General features: G+C 40.9%; 4 protein-coding genes and 1 non-coding gene across 6 annotated transcripts in view; 3 read left to right on the top strand and 2 right to left on the bottom strand.

Moving 5' to 3' along the window:
- Positions 1-1,915: 1,915 nt before the first annotated feature.
- On the top strand, positions 1,916-3,513 carry LOC129809742 (alpha-1,3/1,6-mannosyltransferase ALG2). Its single transcript, XM_055859787.1, has one exon. The coding sequence runs from the start codon at positions 2,098-2,100 to the stop codon at positions 3,319-3,321; it is 1,224 nt and encodes a 407-aa protein (XP_055715762.1). The 5' UTR covers positions 1,916-2,097; the 3' UTR covers positions 3,322-3,513.
- On the bottom strand, positions 3,369-13,255 carry LOC129809738 (activating signal cointegrator 1 complex subunit 3). 2 transcript variants are annotated; one of them, XM_055859783.1, is made up of 5 exons: positions 13,147-13,255; positions 12,865-13,005; positions 12,545-12,800; positions 11,965-12,483; positions 3,369-9,123 (listed from the first exon to the last, which is right to left on the bottom strand). In XM_055859783.1, exons 2-5 carry the CDS (start codon positions 12,984-12,986, stop codon positions 3,502-3,504), a joined length of 6,519 nt encoding a protein of 2,172 aa, XP_055715758.1. In that variant the 5' UTR covers positions 12,987-13,005; positions 13,147-13,255; the 3' UTR covers positions 3,369-3,501. The 2 variants fall into 2 exon arrangements, with proteins under 2 accessions (XP_055715758.1, XP_055715757.1); XM_055859782.1 differs by having other exon boundaries at positions 12,865-13,001; positions 13,147-13,243.
- Positions 13,256-13,272: 17 nt separating this feature from the next.
- LOC129809741 (vacuolar protein sorting-associated protein 16B) lies at positions 13,273-17,612 on the top strand. The gene is made up of 3 exons (XM_055859785.1): positions 13,273-13,584; positions 13,646-14,700; positions 17,469-17,612. The coding sequence occupies exons 1-3, from the start codon at positions 13,419-13,421 to the stop codon at positions 17,514-17,516; spliced, it is 1,269 nt and encodes a 422-aa protein (XP_055715760.1). The 5' UTR covers positions 13,273-13,418; the 3' UTR covers positions 17,517-17,612.
- Positions 17,613-17,750: 138 nt separating this feature from the next.
- LOC129809740 (relaxin receptor 1) overlaps positions 17,751-22,091 on the bottom strand; it is a 59,173-nt gene continuing 54,832 nt past the window's right edge. The window contains exon 15 of the mRNA XM_055859784.1: positions 17,751-18,055. Within this exon, the coding sequence (XP_055715759.1) occupies positions 17,985-18,055 (71 nt within the window). The 3' untranslated portion in view covers positions 17,751-17,984. The remainder of the gene's footprint in view (positions 18,056-22,091) is intronic.
- Positions 18,154-18,315, top strand: LOC129800115 (U12 minor spliceosomal RNA). Its single transcript, XR_008751590.1, has one exon. It is a non-coding gene; the product is annotated as a U12 minor spliceosomal RNA (small nuclear RNA).

Genomic DNA, 22,091 nt, shown 5'->3' on the forward strand with positions numbered 1-22,091 from the left:
TCACTTGTAAAATATAAAACATTTTAAAACATAAAAAAAAATATATTTTCCGCATTTGCCGCAGCAAACAAAAACGCTTTTATGTAAATTTTTCAACTTAAATTGTGATAAAACAATTATATTTTATTTTGTAGTATCCATAGAATTTTTTTTGTAGTATTTTTAAAGACATCATTGAACTCATTAACTCTTTCCGGACCGCAGCATATGCTGCAAGCCAATTTCACTTTTTTTTTAAATCAAAAATATCTTTGCTCAGAAATTAATTAAGGTCCTACAAAAAATATTTTACATTTAGACATCCTTATAGTTTGTAATCATTCACAAGAATCGGATTTTTATCAGTTCTGAATAATTAAAAAAAAAAACATTGTTTTCCACAGAGTATTCATATGCTGCTTTGAGTACTCAGAGTCCCAAAAGAGGCGAAAGAGTTAAGTGGGGGAATCACAACTTTTAAAAAGATTTTTTTAAATGCATCTGCAACTTTATTTACCATAAAAAAGTTAAAAAAGTAGAAAAATCCTGTTTCAAGATCAATTACAATAGTTGTGACCGACTGTGAGCATAATACATCGATGGCTGTTCCAGGAAAGATGCCAATATTTAATTGCGAAAATTGAGGAAAATATGCTTTTTGCAAAAGAAAAAACATATTTTTCATAAATAATGAATAATTTTATAACCCCCGACTGAATATTTCCTCAGAAAAAAATAATTTTTTTTCTCGGGAAAATAATGACGCAATTCACTAAAAAATGCAACATTTTTGGTCGGGAGTATGTTTAATACACCTATTAGACCATTCTCTATAGACAGCATACCACAGCACAATTCCTATAATAATATAAGTAATAAAAATCGTGATTATAATATCCCCCAAGTTGATAAATAATTTCAGAGGAAATTCCAAGTCCATTTTGAGATTTTGAGAGAAAAAGAAAAAAAATGAAAAGAGAAAATTTGCTGCTAAATGCTTCCTGGCGCCATCTACCGGCAGTGTATAGTTCTGCCATCATCCACTGCGAGCGCTAAACAGTGCCATTTTGATGTATTTGCTTAGCACTTTTTGTTCGAGAGCTGCTGATTGGCCAGCAGACCGATTCAGCAAAAAATGCTGAAAATCCTATTTTATTCTGCTAACTGTGCTCGCTGGGTACAAACGAGTTCCTCAAATTTGAACTCCTCAAATTTGAACGACGGTTGAGTTCAAAGTGTAAAATTTGAGGTTATGTGAAAAGAAGATAAAAAGATTTCTTCAAACTTTATGGGTGAATAAAGACCATTATTTGTTAATTCTTAATTATTAGCGTATAAAATGAAAAGGAAACACGCGACAACGAAGGTTTGTGAGAAAATACGTGCTCTTGAGCTTCTAGAAGAGAATGGAGAATCCCTAGAATCAATTGCAACAAGGTTCAATATTGGGAAATCAACGATACTGTTCTGGAAAAGCCAAAAGGAAAAGTTGATGCAAATTATATCAGATGAAGAACTCACCTATGAGCAGATATATAATATAATGCGGATGAGACAGGATTAATGTTCTGCCAAAAACCAAAAACAGCTCTTATTGAAAAATCCCAAAAAAGTGCGCCCGGATTCAAAGTCAATAAGGAAAGAATAACAGTATTGGCTTGTGCAAATGCATCAGGGGGGGCATAAACTCCCCCTGTTCGTGAATGGGAAATCCAGAAAGCCCCGTGCTTTTAAGAAAACTTTATATTATAAAGAAGTAATTAAAAAAGGATTTAAATCTGCGGGGTGTGCGAGTGGATTTCTCTCGGCCTCTAAAGAGCTGACGGGTGCGAGTACGATTTCAATAATTTGCCCTCTGTTACCAGTGCTGTTAACATTCTGGTACCAAGAGCTGTTGGTTGTACTTTATGGTCAGCTGGGAACTTACTTCCAGTTTCCAATGGTATTTTGCAGCTGGAAATATTGTTTTGAAGTATTGATAAGCTGATAATTTTACGTGATTTGTTGGCAGATTTTCTTGTGGTTTTCTCTCTAGGATCATTGAAAAATACTTTTAGTTTAGTGAAGTAAATTTCCCGAACAAAATCAGTGGGGAAATTTACTAGATTTCAGTGAAAAATGGTTCGTGTGTTGTTCCTGCATCCGGATCTTGGGATAGGAGGAGCTGAAAGATTGGTAGTGGATGCTGCCTTGGCACTCCAGAGTCGAGGACACGTGGTAAGCTTCTTGACCAACCATCATGATGAATCTCATTGCTTCGAGGAGACACGGAATGGCACAATAGCCGTGAAGACAGTTGGAGATTGGCTCCCAAGGAGCATTTTTGGGAAGTTTAGCGCCTTCTGCGCCTACCTCCGGATGATCTATGCTGCTTTCTACACAGTTCTTGTGGTGTCACAGAATGAGAAGATAGATGCTATATTCTGTGATCAGATCTCACTGGGAATTCCTGTGCTGAGGCTTGCCAAGAATAGCCCTAAGATTCTCTTCTATTGTCACTTTCCTGATCAGCTTCAGACAAAGCCTGGAGGTTTCCTGAAGAGTATCTATCGAGCACCATTGAATTTTCTCGAGGAGAAGACAACAGGACAAGCTGATAGGGTTTTGGTGAATAGCAAATTCACCAGGAGGGTTTTCAAGAGTACCTTCCGGAGCTTGTCTCTGGACCCGGATGTCCTCTACCCGTCTCTAAATACCAAGTTCTTTGACACTCCTCCTCAGGACGATGAAGTGTCATGTAAGATTCCCAGCAAATCCTTCATATTCCTCTCTATAAATCGCTACGAGAGGAAGAAGAATCTCTCCCTGGCCATTGATACCTTCCGGGATATTGCAGCTACGGTGTCAGCCACGGAATTTGACAAAATGCACCTGATTCTCGCCGGAGGATACGACACTAGAGTCTCGGAGAACGTTGAACACTTCCAGGAGCTCCAATCTTTAGCGCAGCGCTACAAAATTTTGGACAAGGTAACTTTCCTGCGTTCCCCGAAGGATAACACGAAACTCTGGCTCCTGAACACTGCCCACGTCTTACTGTACACCCCAGAAAATGAGCATTTCGGAATCGTACCCTTGGAAGGGATGTACATGGCAAAACCAGTGATTGCTGTAAACAGTGGAGGCCCAATGGAGACCATTGTGGATGAGAGTACAGGATTCCTCTGCCAGCCAACTCCCGGAGACTTCAGGAAGCCCATGCTGAAGTTATTCCGGGACCCAAAACTCATCGAATCCATGGGACAAATGGGAAGGAAGCGAGTTCAGCAGAAGTTCTCCTTCGAGGCATTCACTTCATCCCTCAACCAGATCATTGAAGAACTCCTGCAAGACCCCAAATAGCCCCTCCTGACCATTGTGGTCAGGAGGCAATAAAAACACACTCAAAATAGGACAAATTCTTTTATTTCACTCTGCAATCTTGGTCAGAATTATTGCCTAAAGTTCCAGTCCACTTTTCGCGCGGACTCCCTGACAGCCCGATGTAGTCTTTTAGGTTAGGAAAAATAGAACAATAAATGTTCAGAGTTTAAATTTTGGGTCTTTCTCTTGCATAAATCTCACATAATTTTCAGCGTATACTTCATCTTCGAAGTTCCTGCCTCCCTGACCAGGAAGTACCTCCAGCTGGACATCATACTGTTGATCCATCCCCATGAGGCAATCTGACAGCAGGTAGAATGTGTAAATAACTCTTCCCGGCTTGGACGGAGCTTCAAAGACTAGGTACTGCGTTGATCGGGTTCCCTTGAAGGCTGCCCTCTTGAGCGCAATCAATTCCCCATCATTCTGACATCCCAGCGTGAGGAACCAACCTTCATCCTTCCCCTTGGGAAACTTCGGGCAATGTACACTACTCCCCTGCTTCAATCCCTTCCGCTGGAAGTTCACAGTCAAGGTGTACTCTTCCCCTGCATGAACTTCCAGCCAAGTTTCTCTATTTGCAGGCTGTGTAATTTCCCTATCAGCCCTGGGATCATCCAAATGCGGTCCCTGGACAGACAACTTTACACTAACTATAGGTAATTCCTTGAGAACTTTGTGAATATCCTCAAGTTCCCTCTCGAGAAATCCATCTCTAAGGGATGCCGCCATAACCTCAAAATGCCGATAAAAACGTTCTCTCAAAACCGGCAAAATCGGTTCCTGCCCACCAGTATTGATCCTATCAAACAGTGGCAGATGATGCTCCTCCACATGCGGCAAACACGTCAATGGGGAGTCATCGAACCATCTAGCCTGAATCACACATTGCATCAACTGCTGAATCCTCAGTGTTGACGCCAACCATCCCCTTTCCGCACAAACATCCACCATAGCTTGCAATATCCTAATTGCTTGATCCAAAACCGACTTCGTGTCCGTATGATAGTCTGCATTTGGCAATGGAAGCCTTCCGAAGTGAGCCTGCATCAGCAGGAACGTTTTGGTATACGGCGAATCACAAGTCGAAGCTGCAACGGGCAATCTACAAATTGCAGCTAGTTCTTCGTTGTACTTATCTTCATTGTGCCTCACAGGTTGCTGATCAAATTCATACGAATCACACATGATCCTCAGTAATTCCTCATACTTCAACTGAGGACCTAGGCTATCAGCAAAATGCCTCATTGTTTTGTGCGAAAGATAGTAGAAAGAAGAAATCCTCCCTAGGGACGTAGGATAGATGTATCGATCTTCCTCATTCCATTCAACACAACCAGCCAAATCCAGCACCATCAACACATTTTCAACCATATACGTAAGATACTTATTGACATCCTCCGGTTCAATTGATTCCAAATTGTAGTAGGTTGGATTACGCATGAGTCTCCTGAAGAAGTAAGTCCAAGTAAGGTAATCCAAAATACCTTGTTTAGTCTGTACCGTTCCTGCAACAATTTCAGCATTGATGTGATCTGGTATAACACTATGCAGACTAGATTCAACCGGGAACGGATCGTACAGAAACTTCTTGTAGAAATTCTTTTTGATATCATGCACCAAGACAACAGCAATACCTTCATTGCCAAACTGCGGTCTTCCCGCTCTGCCCATCATTTGCAGTACGTCCGTTATCGGCATATCCACATACCGTTTCTGCTTTCCATCGTAATACTCAGTTCCCTTGATAACAACCAAGTGAGCTGGGAGATTGACACCCCAAGCAAGGGTAGCAGTAGCTACTAGAACCTGAATCTTTCGATTCAAAAACAATTCTTCGCAAGTCTTTCGATCCCTTTCTTGCAGTCCCGCATGGTGCAAACCTATACCAAAAGCTAGGGTCAACTTCAGATTGGCATCATGTATGTTCGCTAGGATTTGTTCAATTTCATCTTCCGGAATGTGCAAGAATTGTTTGGGATTGTCTTCAGTGGCAAGAAAGGCAATCAAGTCCAATGCCGTCAACCTGGTTTGCCGTCGCGAAGAGACGAACACCAGGGCCGGCGTACATGGTGAATACTGCCTTATAGCTTGATATGTAGGTCGGTTCATTGTTGCCATTCTAGGGCAGTAGTGCTTTCCAGGATATCCACTTATGTGAACTGTTAGTGGAACAGGACGTACAGATGGTTTGAAGTTATACAATCCCATTTGTTGTATTCCCAACCAATTAGCTAAGTCCTTAGCATTTGCCAGAGCTGTAGACAGCCCTATAATCCTTAGCGTCTTTTCAGTGTGGTTTGAAATGAAGTTTGTTCGTGAGACTATAACTTCAAGAACTGGTCCTCGATCCTCACCCAGAAGATGAATTTCGTCGATCACAATCAATGCTACGTCTTTGACGTAGTCCCTTGTTTGCCAAGATCTACTTATACCGTCCCACTTCTCCGGGGTCGTTACAATAATCTGTGCTTCTTTGATAGCACGTATATCTGGTGTAACATCTCCTGTTAGTTCAACAACTTTCTTCCCCAATCGTCCTTCGAGTCTCACCTTCCAATCCTCTATCCTTTCGCGAACCAGAGCTTTCAACGGAGCAATGTAGACAACTTTGCCACCTGGATACTTTTCAAACACCCTAAAGATGGCTATTTCAGCTGCAATCGTCTTGCCCGATCCTGTCGGAGCTCCTAATAATACATTGTTGTCCGTATGATAGAGACAGTGGAAGATTTGTGTCTGAATGGGATTAAAATGACTGAATGGATACAGGGCTTCGTACTTTGAATTCTTCAGAACAGAAACTGGCAGTGGTTGCAGAGGTAGTAGTTCCGTATGAGGTGGATGAATCTCAGGCAAGATTAGATGCTGGAACGACAACGGATGCGTAGTATGACTTCCTAACCAAGTGTCACTGGTCACCCTGATGTAGTACTGTGGTGGTAGGGGATCCTTAAGCGGTATCGTCATCACCAATTCCTGTGGTTCCTTCGTTATCGCTTGCTTCCTCGTCAACTGAAACAGTTCCGAATGGTAGATAAAGTTACTTTCAGGATCTTCAATCCAAACCCAGAAAGATTCAGCAAATCTTCCATGGACTCGATCATTCCACTTGAAGGATCCCGTAAGAAAGATCCTGATCCTCAAGACTGTTCGTGTGATTGGTTGCAGGGAAGCTTCAACTTCCAAAATTGGAAATTCTTCTGCACATCTCTTCACCATGCTGCCATATTTGTGATTCCTCAACATATCGCCGATCTCCTTGCTATCCATTTCTCTGAGGGCATAGATCGACAGTCCTCGATTCTCAATCTTCTCAATGACATCCTGTGGGATAATGTAGAACTGTCGAAGTGGCGTTTCAAAGTCCCACATTTGACGTTCAAACATTATACTCATCATTAGGAGTCTTCCAGCCAGGATAGGATTGTTCTGTCGCAGAACGATTGTGAAGAGTGCTCTGGCGATCCTAACAGCATTCTGAGTGATGTAACTCATGTCAGAGATGAGTGAGAAGGACTTGACGAAACCTCGGGATAGGAAAGTCTGCATCAGAATATTGACTTTCCCATGCAGGTTCTCACTTCCACCTTTCACTACCACTTCACAGTATTCTTTAGTGAGAAAATCTAGTTCGTCCATCTCATCATCACGAACCTTAAGTTGCTGGAATTCTTGAGCATGTGACATCATCTCCAGAATTTCAGCTTCTGTCATCAGTTGCCGCATCATCTCATTGAAGACTTCAACGGTATCGTACTTTACGTAGAAGTGACTGGCTGTTCGTCCAAGATCTGTAATGTTCAGATCATTCGTTCGGGTATTGTACCGAATCATCCTGGCTTTATCCAGAGCCATAGCAGCTACATGGATCAGTTCTCTTCGCTTCCTCTCCAACGTAAAGTCCGCTTGGACGTCAGAATAGTTCATTCCGTACACTTGCGGATTGATCCTCATCCTTACAAACAGGTACGTATAACTGAGCCATTCTATGGCCTCATCAACATTCGAAATCGTCCCCAAAGTGATCTCTGCATTGAGATTGTCCGCCAGGCATTGGATAAAGTTCGATTCGATGGGAAATTGATTGGTCAACAGGGAGAGATAGTGCGTAAGTTTATCATGAGTGGTTATAATCATGCCGACACCACTCTTATCAAACTGAGGTCTTCCAGCTCTACCGAAGATTTGCAGCACATCTAGAATACCTAGATCTATGAAGGTACCGTGCTTTGAATCGTAGATTTCCGTTCCCTTGATGATGACAGCATGCGCCGGAAGATTGACTCCCCATGCAAGGGTTGCCGTGCAAACCAGTACCCGAATGTGTCCTTCAGCGAAATACTTCTCAACAAGCGACCGATCGGTCCGCAGCATCCCAGCATGGTGCATCGCCAAGCCGGTGTGGAAGAGTTCAACCAGTTGCTTGTTCCTACTCTTGGAGATGGCTTTCTTGGCCAGACCGTACTCCGTAGTGTCTTCCGGGGCAAAAATACCCAGTTGCTGCTTCTGTTGTGCCATTTCACGAAGGATGACCGCTGTCCTAACCGTGGCATTTCTAGCATGGACAAAAACCATAACCTGATGACCCTTCTTTAGCATCTCCACGCACTTATCATAGCAGATCTGATCCATGTCCGACAGCTGTTGCAGCGGCTTCTGAGCCTTCACCCCAATAAACACCTGACCGAGTGGAATAGGTCTGAACCTCGAATCAAAGAAGAACAACCCAATCATTGGGTTAACCCTCAGGAATCTCGCTACATCGATGTAGTTGGGAAGTGTTGCTGACAATCCCACAATTCGGATCATTGATTGCGAAGATTCAACTAAACGAAGAGTCCTGGCTACCAAAGCCTCAACAACCGGACCTCTTTCTCCATGCAACAAGTGAACTTCGTCGATAATTAGCAACTTAACCAAACTAATCATCGCCACATCTCCAGCTCCCTTCCTCGTAACGACGTCCCATTTCTCAGGAGTCGTCACAATCATCTGAGTATCTGCCATCTCCGCCTTCGTTAGTTGCATATCTCCAGTCAATTCCCGAACAGAGATCCCCAACGGCTTGAGCTTCTTCCCGAAATTCTCCGTCATCTCAGCTGCCAGAGCTTTCATCGGAGCTACGTAGACAATCTTAAACTGACTCCTATCGATAATTCCTTCAGTCACATGGTTCCTGATCGCATGCACGATCGCCAGCATCGCCACATTTGTCTTCCCCGCGCCTGTAGGAGCACAAACTAGCAAGTTTTCATTGCTGTGGTAAGCAGTTGGATAGACCACACTCTGGATTCGGTTGAGTTCTTTCGTTCCTCGAAAAGCAATCTGCCCAATCTCATCTAGATCGCTAACCTTAACTTTGGTATTCCCAACGGAAAGGGGCGGTGGATCACAGGCTGGAATTCTAACTTCTTCGCAGATCTTCGAGTCCTTCCTCTCTACGTTGTCCGGTAGCATGAGTTTTCCTCCAGACACAAAGCCTACATGGCTTTTCGCCTCGAGTTGAGAGTCGTAGACATTCGGATACCGAGGGATTGAGGGTTTATGGGACGATATTTTGGCTTTAGGGCGATCATGGAGGAGTGGATTGAATTTGGCAGCTTGATTGAGAGCTTGTTGGCTAATAAGCCTAAATTTCATTGGATCTATATCTTCTGGAATGTTCAAATCGTCGTTGTCAGCCTTCGCTGCAAGCTTCTTTAGTTTCTGCTCGTCCTTGCGCAGTTGTTTCATCAGCTGCTTTTCGTGCTCTGACTGGATTGTAACTTGGATGCCAACCTAGAACAAGAACTTGTTGTTAGGTGGGAAATCCCTTATATGAAAGTCATCAAAAGAATTTAGTAGCCGAGGGACGCGGAGGTATAAACAGAATCTCCTAGATCGCGTACCTAGATCGAAATACACCTTGCAGGCTGTGCGTCGTAGAAAGGTATCTGCGGACAAAACGGTAAGGGGTAATTACTTTGCGTTTTCGTAAACTTGAATATCAACGATTTGTAGTGGAATCGACACGACTTACTTTGAACGAAGGTGCTTTGAACGCTTTGGACGAATTTCAGGAAACGAAGAGAAAATTTCAACCTGTTTGCACTAAAACTTGGTGTTTGAACTGACATAATAGATATTTCACGGAACGTCACTGATATCCCTTAAGAACAGAGCAGTGAATGTTAATTTAGGTCTTGTTGGTTCGCGGTAGGACACTACACGTATCAGCACTAACGTTGAGGATCCCGATAGAATCCCCGGCGGTCAAGGCATTAGTTCCTTGTACTGGTTGTTAAATTGAAAGATTCATTATGGAGACCAATATCGCGGCTAATTGCCCGGCAACGAGCGAACACTGCTAGGCAATGATTCTGACTAACTGACAGTGTCTCCTGTCAGCCAGTCCCCTACGAGCGAGAGGCAGGAAATATGAATTTCCCGCGTACAGGGACCTCGATTCCAATTGAAATCTCTTCATAAACACTGAAGATATGATCCGGTCAAGTTACTTCCGTTTGTAACTCAGATCAGGGACCAATCTAGGGAGAAGTGCGGCCCATCTTTGGAAAGGTCTCGACCTTGGCTACAACGGCTACAGCATATTAAAATTTCATCGAAAAACATCGTCCAGTTTTCGAAATACTCAAACATCGAATTTGCGAAAATCTACTTTTTCGCTTAATCGGACATTCGATTAAATCAGATGAACTTCGACTTTCAGAAGTGTTGTAGTATTATTTTCTAAAATGCCGTCATTGATCAAATTTTGATAATTAAAACCGAAGCAGCCATTTTAAAATTAGATTTTTGACCCTTTCTCGCTCGGTTCAGTGGGGATCGAGGGGCTTAAACGTTTTTTAAGCGAAAGGCCTATTTAAGGTCGAAGGAACACCTCTTCGATAGGGAACCCCTATTGACACTTTTGTTAAATAACGTTTTTGAAATTAATCTGCACTTTTCGATAAGGATAAGTGTTCGAATTTCGTATTCCAAATGGTACAGGATAGGGTGTCAATAAGTCCTGGACACGAGCTCTTTTACAGTGTCAATAGGTGTTCCTTTCACCCTAGGACATACTAAAAGTTGAGCCCGATTCTTGCTATAGGGCCTGAGTTTCCAGAAAAAATAGGGGGTGTTCGAAAATGGCGAAGGAGGGCGTCGGGGATGGGTCTGATATCACATAGTTGTAACCGTCCATCGACAATTAACCTTTGCCGAAATTCGCTTGTTGGTATCTTTTTCGGTTCTCTGTCTAGAAGTGGTTATATGGCGGACGGAAGCAACGGACAGGACAGGGCGCAAAAGGAAGGACGGGACGGGGTAGGAAGAGAAGGACGGGGCGGTAAGGGAAAGGAAGAGAAAGACGGGGCGGTAAGGGAAGGGAAGAATGGGACGGGGCAGTAAAGTAAAAACGGGACGAGAGGGAAGGGATGGACGGGGCGGTAAGGGAAGCATGGGACGGGATGGGAAGGGAAAGGCGGGACGCGATGGGGTGAGGCATGAAGGGAAAGATGGGACGGGGTGGGAAGGGAAGGCCAGTGCGGGATGGGTTCAGGCAAGAAGGGAAGGACGAGACGGTGCGGGAAGGCAAGGACAGGACGGGGCGGGATGCGGGAAGGCATGGACAGGACGAGGCGAGGAGGCAAAGACGGGAAGGGCGGGAATAGAAGAACAGGACGGGGCGGGAAGGGAAGGTTGGGACGTGGTGGGAAGGGAAGAACGGTACGAGGCAGGAAGGCAAGAACAGGACGGAGCGGGAAAGGTAGGACAGGACGGGACGGGAAGGAAAGGATAGGACGAGGCGGAAAGGCAAGGACGGGAAGGGTGGGAAGGGAAGAACAGGACGGGGCAAAAAGGAAAGCACGGGACGGGGCGTGAAAAGAAGGACGGGACGGAGTGGGAAGGGAAGGACGGGACGGGGCGGGAAGGAATGGCCAGGACGGGGCGTGAAGGCAAAGACGGGAAGGGAAGGTCGGGCCGTGGCGGGAAGGGAGGAACGGGACACGACGGGAAGGAAAGGTCGGAACGGGGCGGGAAGGGAAGAACAGGACGGGGCGGGAAGTGAAGGTCGGGATGTGGCGGGAAGGGAGGAACGGGATGGGGCGGGAAGTGAAGAACGCGGAGGGGTGGGAAGGAAAGGTCCGCACGGGGCGGGAAGTGAAGAACTTGACGGGGCGGGAAGGCAAAGACAGGACGGGGCGGGAAGGAATGGACAGGACGAGGGAAGGCAAAGAAAGGAAGGAGTGGGAAGGCATGGACAGGACGGGGCGGGAAGGCAAGGACGGGAAGGGAAGAACAAGCCGGGCGGGAAGGGAAGGTCGGGATGAGGCATGAAGGGAAGAACGGGACTTGGTAGGAAGGGAAGGTCAGGGCGGGATGGAATGAGGCAGGAAGGGAAGAACAGGACAGGACGGGAACGGAAAAACGCAACAGGGTGGGAAGGCAAGGACATGACGAGGCGGGAAGGCATTGACATGGCGAGACGAGAACGCAGACGGGACGGAACGGGCGCAAAATTTTTTGCAATTCAGAAGTGGGATATAGGGTATATCGGGTAATCCATTGGACGCTCCCCGCTCCATCTAGCGGAGACTAGTTATTTGGGTTTTAAATTATTTTTCATTTTCTTACCTGAGGTCGATTGATCTTCTGCATGAGAGCTTTCTCCTTCAGCTGTTGCTTCTTATCCCCACTCTCTATCACCTTGACGATCACATTGCGATTCTGCAGGATCTCCTGAATGGCCTCGAATTTGTCAAATCCCAGCATATCGAAAAGTTCATTCTGCAGCTCATCACTGGATTTTTGAGACTTCAACATATTCACGAGAGATTCAACTAGATCCAGAGGAACATGATTTGCCAGCCAGTTCCTTGTGAATTTCTTCTCGTTCTGACCACTTCCGTTGACGGCATTTGACGTCGAAGGGGCGTAGTTGTCGTAGGCCATGGAGAACTCCTGAATGGCTGTACAGGGAGCTGCAACATTTGGACTCAATTCCTTGAGTTTCGACACATCAATCTGCTCCAATTGGGGCAGTTGGCACTGAATGTGTGAGCCCCAGAGCTTTGTGGAAGACTTGGCTGTGAAGGCCTCTTCTAAGAAGGATTTATTCTCACTGTTCAGGGAGTTTCTGAAGTCTTTTACGAACTAAAAGAGCGACAGGGGTTTTAGAAGGGAATTTGTGAATAAATCTAAGTAGGCTGTTTACCTCAAACAAACTATTGGCTCCTTGGCTGGTCAGTACCCCAAAGATCCTCTTCAGCTCAGCCACTTGTTCCATGGACACCTTTATCTCGTTTAGGAGACGCTTCAGGATAAACACCGTAGCATCATCAACCACTTCTGGAGGCTCTTCCGGACCTAGAAGTTCTTTTGTTTTCCTCCACAAATTCTGCAGATGTGTGAGGGATTTTGAGTCTCCTGTAGATTGAAGACGTTTTGTGACATCCTTGTAGCTGATATCACTGGAAAAGATACCCAGCTTAGGAGGATTTTCCCTCAGAAATCACAGAAAACAAGGAAACATACTCTTCATCGCTAAATCCTCTTCCTACTGAATATTTCTGGAGAGGATCTTCAAAACTATTGCGACTAATGTCCAGATTGGTGGACAGTCTCATTGCCCTCGTCAATCTAGGTAATTGGCTCATGATTTTCCTATTAATCTACCTGAAAAGTTAAATTTCACAATCTTTCTCAACACAATTTTGAGGTTATCTTCACAAAACACTGATTTTTTCCTGGATTTTAAGAGTTTTCTTGAGGATTTTTTTTACAGATTTGCAGAATGGAACTTTATGAACACCTTACCACTTAAATATAAGTGTACAAAATTGCAGGTAATCACGGTAAAATAATTTATCACTAAATGAACTAAAAACATCCAACACACACCTTTCAACTTTCCTATTGGATTCCCGGCACTTTCCAGCTTCATTTAAATACCCCTTCATATTCCAATGGAAAGCATGGGAAAGACTTCCAGGTTCCACAACAGCTGTTTATGGGAGTGTTTGTGTTGACGAAAATTCCTCTGCATTTCTGAGTCTCTTTTTCTTGCAATTCGTGGTGAAATCTGTGAAATGAATACCCAGGCTGAGGATGATGATTACTGGGACAAGTCAGATAGCAAAGCATATAATTTCGATGATGATGAAGTGAGTAATATCTCAGAAGTGAGCTACGAAGACTTCCCGCAGAGCGACTTTCCTCTGAATCTCCTCATCTCTGACCATGACCTACAAATGGGTAAGTGTTCATCCTTCCTGGTAGGCTTTTCCATCTTCTCTAAGAGGCATAAATCTTGTAGTCTTGGATGAACAGTCCAGGAAGGATACTTTGCCTATAAAATTCACACAGGACGAGGAATTGCGCTTCCTCCGGAACAAATTCCAGGAAGAACGCTATCCTCCTCCGGCATCTGTGATAGTATCTCGCCTCTTAATTGGTCGACCTGTGAGTCTGGAAGTGTACAGGAGTTTAGCTCAGAAAACTGAACTCTTAGACGAGGCAATAGCTTCAGGAAATGGAGATGCAATTCTCCGGATTGTTCTCTTCCTGAGTCGAAGTCTGAAGAAGAAAATCCTCTATCAGCTGCTACAGAATCGCCCTGAGGCTGTCAATCACTACATCAACTACCTCAGTACACGTCTGCAAGTCTCGGAATGCGTGGACTTGTGGACAATTCTCGGGAAGCAACAGGAGGCAGCGATGTTTCAATACCGCCTCGCTGTGACCACGTCAAATGTCGATTTGAAGAGGAGGAAGCTAGCAAAAGTCCACAGTGATTATTTCCTTCAGCCCGGAGCCTCTCAGTTCCACGCGAGATTCCTCGCTGACCAGCTAAATTTGCTGGAATGGCAATCTGCGGAGGATAAGTCCCTCCTGGATAAACCCGTCTTAGAGTCTCTCTATCGTGTCTGTCAGAGGCACAAATGGTCAGACAATAAATCTCCAAGCCCAGGAAATCCCTACAACTTTGCAAAAGCCTATCAGATAAGTGCCTCGCAATTTGAGTGGATTGCACTGAATGAGAGAGCAAGGAGCAAAGCTTGGAAGGATCTCGATGGACTGTTCGAGAAGAAGACCTTCATTAAGGCAAGTTTCGCCATCAACATTCCCCTGGACAAGGTAATTCTCAGGCTGCATGAGCTTGAAGCTCCATTTCCGGTCTTGAACACATTCCTCGGCAAAATAGATGATACCCAGAAGAGGCTGTCCCTGGCCAGGAAAGTCGGTGCTGTCAGGAGCGTTATTGACTGTCTGGTGGCGATGAAAGACAAGGCTGAACTTGTGAACTTGAGGAATGGTCTTGTGGAAGGGACTCCTGAGAGATTCTACGCTGAAAACTGCCTGGAAAGTCTGGTGAGAAAAAATTCCCTTGAAGAGTCATTTTATAATTCTTTGATCTCTAGATATCTTCAAAACCTTTCGAGGAACCCCCTCATACATTTTCTCTAGATTTTGGTTAAAACGGTTAAGATAGTGGACTAGTGGACCCTATAATTTTTTTTACCAAGGCAAAAATTATTTTCAAAATTTAAACTTAAAAAATCAATTTTAAATTTTTAAACTCAACGGAAAGTGCAATTTCAAGGGGCAATTCATTTTAGAAATACAGGCCATTTAGCAGAGAAACGATTCTGAAATCGCGAAAGTACATCGAAGAAACAAAAAAAATATTTCTAGAAATGCAAAAACGGGGAAAAGAAACAATGAAATGTTTCTAAAATCACGGAAAAATTCCTAGAACGAGTATCATGTCTATAGAATCGCGAAAACTTATTCAGAAAGCATAGAAACGCTTATAGTAACACAGAAACGTTTCTAGTAACACAGAAACGTTTCTAGAATTCCGGAAATACATCCAAGGTACATGAAAATGTTTTTGAAGCTGCAGAAACGTACCCAGAATAGCACTGAAATGCTTCCAAGTGGCAAGGAAACGTTTCTAAATGCTAGAAACGGTAGAAACATTTCTAACATCGCGGAAATGTATCCAAGGAACACAAAAAAGTGCACACAAACGATTCATAAGTCCACAGAATCACGGAAACTTAGTCAAAAAGCATAGAAACACAGAAACATTTTTGAAAATACAATAATGTTCCCAGAATCTCGAAAATTTATCCATAAGATACACGAAAATTGTCTTATTACTGAATAAACGTATCTAGAATATTACAGAAATGCTTCCAAGAGGTAAGGAAATATTTCTAAATGGTAGACACATTTCTAGTATTGCAGAAATGCATCAAAGGAATACAGAAATGTTAATAGAAACGATTAACGAGTCCAGAAAATCGCGAAAATTTATTTGAGAAGCACAGAAACATTTTTAGAAACACGGAAACGTTACTAGATCACCGATAAAGTTCTTTTATAACTACAGAAACGTACCTGGAATAGCACCGAAATGCACCTAAGAAACATGGCAACACTTTTAAATGAAAGAAACATTTCTAGGATTGTAGAAATACATCCTTAGAACACAGAAATGATCATAGAAATGCAAGAATATTTTACAGAGTGGTAAAATTCCATCCAAGACACACTAAAACATTTCTAGAAACACCGAAATGTTCCTAGAATAGCGGAGATACATAAAAAAAAGACACGGAAATGATTTTAAAAATTTTGAATTTCTTTATAAATTCGTAGAATTTCCAATATTCATCCAATAAACACTTAAATATTTCTAGAAACTCGGAAGTATTATTAAAATCGTGAAAATCCATTCAAGAAGCAAGTAAATTAAAAAAAAAAACAGTGAAATTCTTTTTAGAAACACAGAAACGTTTCTAGAATTACACAAATGTGTCAAACAAACACTGGAACGTTTCTAAGAATGCAAAAACATTCCGCAGATCGATAAAACACATTTAAGAACCTTGAATCCATTTTAGAAATTCATAAAAGTTTCTAGATTTAACGGAGTGCAACATTCAAACATTTTGACGTCAATAAACATTCAAACATTTTTATAGACATGGAAATCTTCTTAGAATCACGGAAATGCATTCAAAGACCATAGAAATTTCTAGAAATGCAAAAACGTTTCTAGGAGTAGTCAAAATGCGTTCAAAGAAACGCCGAAAGACTTCTAGAAACACTGAAACGTTCGTAGATACCGAAGTGTTTCTAGAATGGCTAAAATCAAGCGCCTGGCAAATTGGCCTTTTTAAATGGAGCTACTTGAAGCCAATTTCCTAAATTGATCTCGGACTCAGCTCACAGTGCTCAGAGGAAAAAAATGTATTTAAACAAAAATTTAGTATATTTATCCCTCCATATGGTAAAGTATCTTATAATACGTAAAAAAATCCCATATAAATTTAAATTGAAGTATGAGAAAGTGGCTTCAAATTTCAGGCAACTTGAAAGAGGCTAGGCTAAAATGCATCGAAGACAAGCAGAAAGAAACACGAAAACGTTTCTAGAAGCGCAGAAATGTATCCAAGAAAACATATCCATGTGTGAAAAAATGTAAGAACATGGGGAAACGTTTCTTAATCGAGGTAATGTTTCCAGGAATCACACAGAAATATTTCTCATAATACAGAAGTTTGTAGAATGGTAAAAAAATTGAAATGCGTTTAAAAAACACAGAAATTATCCTTAGACATGCCGTGTGCCTTTAGAATGGCATTTAAATGACAGAAATGCTTCCAAGAAATATGAAATCATTCCTAAAAAGCGCAAAAAGTTTTTAGAATGGCGCTGAAATGCAGCCTAGAAACACTAAAAATTTCTAGAAACGGAAACGTTATGAGAATTGATGAAACGTTTCCCATATGTTTCAAGAAACAAGTCACATGTCCATATTTTTCACTTATGACTTACCCCTTTGATATAATTTTTCTATTTTGCGATTTATTTGAAATTTCTATTCTTCAAATCAGGCTCTCGTTTTCGTTTTAAGCATTTTTACCAAAAAAATGAAAGTCCAAGATTATTTTAGTAGAATAATTTCTAATCTATCTGAACTAGACATTCTTCTATTAATATTTTAATCCTGGCGTCTATTTCTGTATTTGGCTCGTAAATTCATGAACTTGAACTATAGAATATTTTCTACTAGACTTGTAATACTATTTTTACTGATTTTTTTCCTCTCAATTCCTCTTCCACAGAATAGCAAATGGAAGGCTGAGAGCATAAAAGTGTCCATCAAGAAATGACCTCCGGAGCCCTCGAAAGAAATTGTGATTTCTCCAAATTTATTTGCTGCTGAATTTTGATGATGAATTACATATTTTTGCAAAGTGACACTGTAATCTGTGGTGTATATGTCTTGCTGCCCATCTTTTGGTATTTACCTTTTTCTTGTTTGTCCATGCTCAAGAAACGTTTAATTAAATTGTCAATCTGAGCCTTGAAGGGAAAAAAGGTTGTGCAAGAAGAAAAAACCAATATTTTCTCGAAGAATCCTTTTATTGTCCAAGAGAGATTTGGCATAAATAACATCCAAAAATTATCACATTCATTGTAATTGTTGGTATAATTTACGACGGTGTAAAATGTTCTTATTTTTTTTCTTTAACTTATGAATGAGAAATTGTTAAATATGAAACATTCAGAGAAGAACACTGATAAAAAACACTTAGATTAGTAGTTTGGAGATTTGGCAGAGTTTTCTGGGTTTTCTGTTAGATTTTCCAATTGTGTGTTGCAGTATTTGGCGTGTAGAGCAGCGGGAGAATCTTTCCCTGAGACTCATCTGAAAGAAATGAAAATATTTACATTTAGAGATATACTTCGGGAGAACGACACAAATGGATTTGGGTATAATTAGGGGAAAATACAAAAGCATTCTTCGTGCCCGAAACTAATGAGTAAGGAAAATTACCGGGTCTTGCTAACACTTGACCCACATTGAGGAGCATTTCGGGCTCCTCAGGAAATTTTTTGTCGGGGTACAGGTCGTCCTAGGGGCCCACGCCTACTTTTGCGAGGCGCCCCAGTGAAGCGATCTGCCCTTCTAAGTGGCAGAATTGTTAATTCCTATTTAGAAATGCTATTGAGTACAGTAGACTCTCTCAAATTCGGGCATATAGGACCGAAATGTCAGCTGAATTAGACAGAAATTCGGGCGACAAACTTTTTGAAATGCAACGATTTTTTATTCATGTGCATATAGATATTGAGTTGACATACTCATATATAACGTAAATTGCATGAAGATCGCTCAACAATGCAAAATCACATCAAAACTAAGACAAACCATGCCAAATTTGAGTATATTTGATTCATTTGATAATCATAATCAAACTTGAAAAATGACAACAAACTTTTTACAAATGTAACCGCTGCCCGAATTAAAAAGTAGCCCGATCTTAAAAGAGCCGAATTTGCGAGAGTCTACTGTATGTTGGAAATAAAAAGGGGTAACTCATTGACAATTAGAGTTTCTCGAGTTCCAGGAAGCCTGAAAAAAATTATAGGTTCATCGAATTCCCCGTGATTTCCTTGAAAAATGTGTATGGGATCCCCGGGTTCCTTGAAGAACGCATGGGTCCTCTGGGTTCCCCGTGAGTTCCCTGAAAAATATAGGAGGTTCCCAGGGTTCCTTAAAGAATTCATGGGTTGTCTGGGTTTCTCGTGATTTTTTTGAAAAATGTATGCGTTCCCCGGGTTACCCGTGAGTCCCTGGAAAAATGTATCGCTTTCCTGGGTTCCCCGTTCCCCGAGTTCCCAGAAGTTTCCTGGCCTGGCTAGATTGGTTCGATTTCCTCGAAATGAGTTACCCCTTGCGTAAAAAAAGTAGGGGAGGGTGGGGCAGTTTAACGACGGGGCAATTTCAATTTTTGCATATTCTTATCCCTTTGAAAGGAATTGGATAAAATCTTTATGTTATTGAAGAGTTAACTGAGACTCATTTTCATAAAAATAATTAATTTCGTGAAGCTTCTCGTTTGAATTCTGTAATTGATTTTATAAAACTGCATTAAAATGAAACTTTTTGTAATGTTTTATTTTCAACAATTTCTGAACTATTGCACTTATCTATCGAAGTAACATAATTGCATTAAATTACCAGTGGTTTTGTGATTATTATAAGGCATTTAGCGTTGAATTAATTCTAAGACGATTCTGACAATTTTGATTTGAGTTCCGAAAGTGCGTGAGGGGTAGTTCATGCAAGCACACGGAGAAGTTTCCAGTGTCTAACAATTTACTTTTTTAATCAATATTAGCTTAAAATGATTATTGAAAACGTTTTGTGGCTGTTTTTGTCCATAAAGTTCGAAATTATGGGAAGTAGTATATCCTAAAAGTTCATAAAAATAATCTTTCAGCGTTTCTTAAGTGCTTAAAAATGATGAATTTAATTGTTATAATATCTTTTCAGAATGTTTTAAGCAAGATATTGTAATTTTTTTTAGTATTATGAAAATTCAAGACTTTAAAATATTATTGTAAAACTGTTATACTAAAAAGGACATGTTCTAAGGCGATATAATTATCCAACAATGTACAGAATTAGCTTAGCACTACAAAAGACATTTCCTTCGTATAAACATTTAAAGAAAATTGCTCAATTTGGCGATATTTTATTTTCTCTGTATGATTAATTAGTGTTAAAATTCTGTTATAAAGTTCTTGTTCGATTATATTTTTATGTTTTAAGGCAGAGGTGTGCAAGAAACCGTTGAAACCGAATTAACGTCAAAAGAAACATGTACGTCAATGGTCAAAACGCCCCGTCAAATAATATCTGCAGATATCTTTAAGATTTCTGTAGAGAAAATCTACACCTCTACAGAATATCTGCAGATAATATCTGTAGATATTCTTACGAATTTTATTTGGGCTTGGGACAAAATTCGTCAGAATATTTCGGCAGATTTTCTGACGAATCTCTGACGAATTTCTGTAGATATTCTGCCGATTTTCTGTAGATTTTTTCTACATTCCAGACTTTCCAGACAAGATGTTTCAGAAGAGATGGAAAAATTTTTCACTGAAGTTTGCAAAATTCAATAGAGTTATTTTTTGTGATATCACGGTGTTTATATAAAATAAAGAATTCTGCGACGCCCCCGTCAAATCATTATTCTACCTGCCGATTTTACTCTGAGGTTTTTTGAATTTTAACGATATATTCCAGTATATTCAGAGAAAATCTGTAGATTTTCTGCTGAATTTCTGCTAGAAAATCTGTAGATTTTCGGCAGAATTTCCGCAGAAAATCTACAGATTTTCTGCTGAATTTCTGCTAGAAAATCTGTAGATTTTCGGCAGAATTTCCGCAGAAAATCTACAGATTTTCGGTAGAATTTCTGCCGAGAAAATCGGCATAGTGTCCATTACTTCACAAAAATATTGTTGATTTATGTAGAAACTGTAGGAGTTATAAAGAAAATGGTATGTTCTGCTTAACAAGCATTACCGATTAAACATTTTAAATAAGTAAAAAGATGCGAGCAAAAATACTAATTTTTTAAAAATCGCCCATGGAATGATACAAAAACACGAAATTTAGGTCGATACTCTGCTTAAAGTTTTCACTTCACTTTTCTCTACTTGTAACACGGCGTCGCAGAATTCTTTATTTTATATAAACACCGTGATATCACAAAAAATAACTCTATTGAATTTTGCAAACTTCAGTGAAAAATTTTTCCATCTCTTCTGACACATCTTGTCTGGAAAGTCTGGAATGTAGAAAAAATCTACAGAAAATCGGCAGAATATCTACAGAAATTCGTCAGAGATTCGTCAGAAAATCTGCCGAAATATTCTGACGAATTTTGTCCCAAGCCCAAATAAAATTCGTAAGAATATCTACAGAATTATCTGCAGATATTCTGTAGAGATGTAGATTTTCTCTACAGAAATCTTAAAGATATCTGCAGATATTATTTGACGGGCCGTGTTATAAGTAAAGAATAGTGAAGTGAAAACTTTAAGCAGAATGTCAACCTAAATTTCGTGTTTTTGTATCATTCCATTGGCGATTTTTAAGAAATTAGTATTTTTGCTCGCAACTTTTTACTTATCTAAAATGTGTACTCGGTAATACTTGTTAAGCAGAGCATACCATTTTCTTTATAACTTCTACAGTTTCTTCATAAATCAACAATATTTTTGTGAAGTAATGGAGGTTATGCAGATTTTCTAGGGAGAAATTCTGCCGAAAATCTACAGATTTTCTCTGAATGTACTAGAATATACCGTTAAAATTCAAAAAATCTCCGAGTAAAATCGGCAGGTAGAGCAAAATGATTTGACGGGGCTACTATAACAAACTTATTTTGACGTTCATTCGGTTTCAACGGTTTCTTGCACACCTCTGTTTTAAGGCGTCTACACATTGGGAGCAATTTTCGTCAAAAATTGCGTTTTTGACAGAAATTTGACGTGTCCCCCTGCTGCAGGGAATTTACTTCAAAAGAGCATTTTTTGACAAAAATTGCTCCCAATGTGTAGAGGCCATTAGAGTCTTAGAAGACTTCAAAATAGTAATTTTAATCAATTCTGGTATCGCAAGTTCCCTATAAACACGTTTTATCTTTCTCAAAAATTGCCTCATATTTATCTTGAAATTGCCCCGCAATGGGGGAGTTTCACACATTCTGACTTTCAAGTGAAATAAATTTCTCCACATTAGACTAATGAAATTGAAAGATTATTATTATTATTTTTATTAACCCTAAACCCAACTGTAATTCACAGAATATACAAAGTTTTACTTCTGTTTATCATCTTTTTGCAAAATGGTCTCAAAATCCATTCAATTTAGGGGTGAACTG

The sequence above is a fragment of the Phlebotomus papatasi genome, chromosome 1 (genome assembly GCF_024763615.1).
Source record: "Phlebotomus papatasi isolate M1 chromosome 1, Ppap_2.1, whole genome shotgun sequence".
NCBI lineage: Eukaryota > Metazoa > Arthropoda > Insecta > Diptera > Psychodidae > Phlebotomus > Phlebotomus papatasi.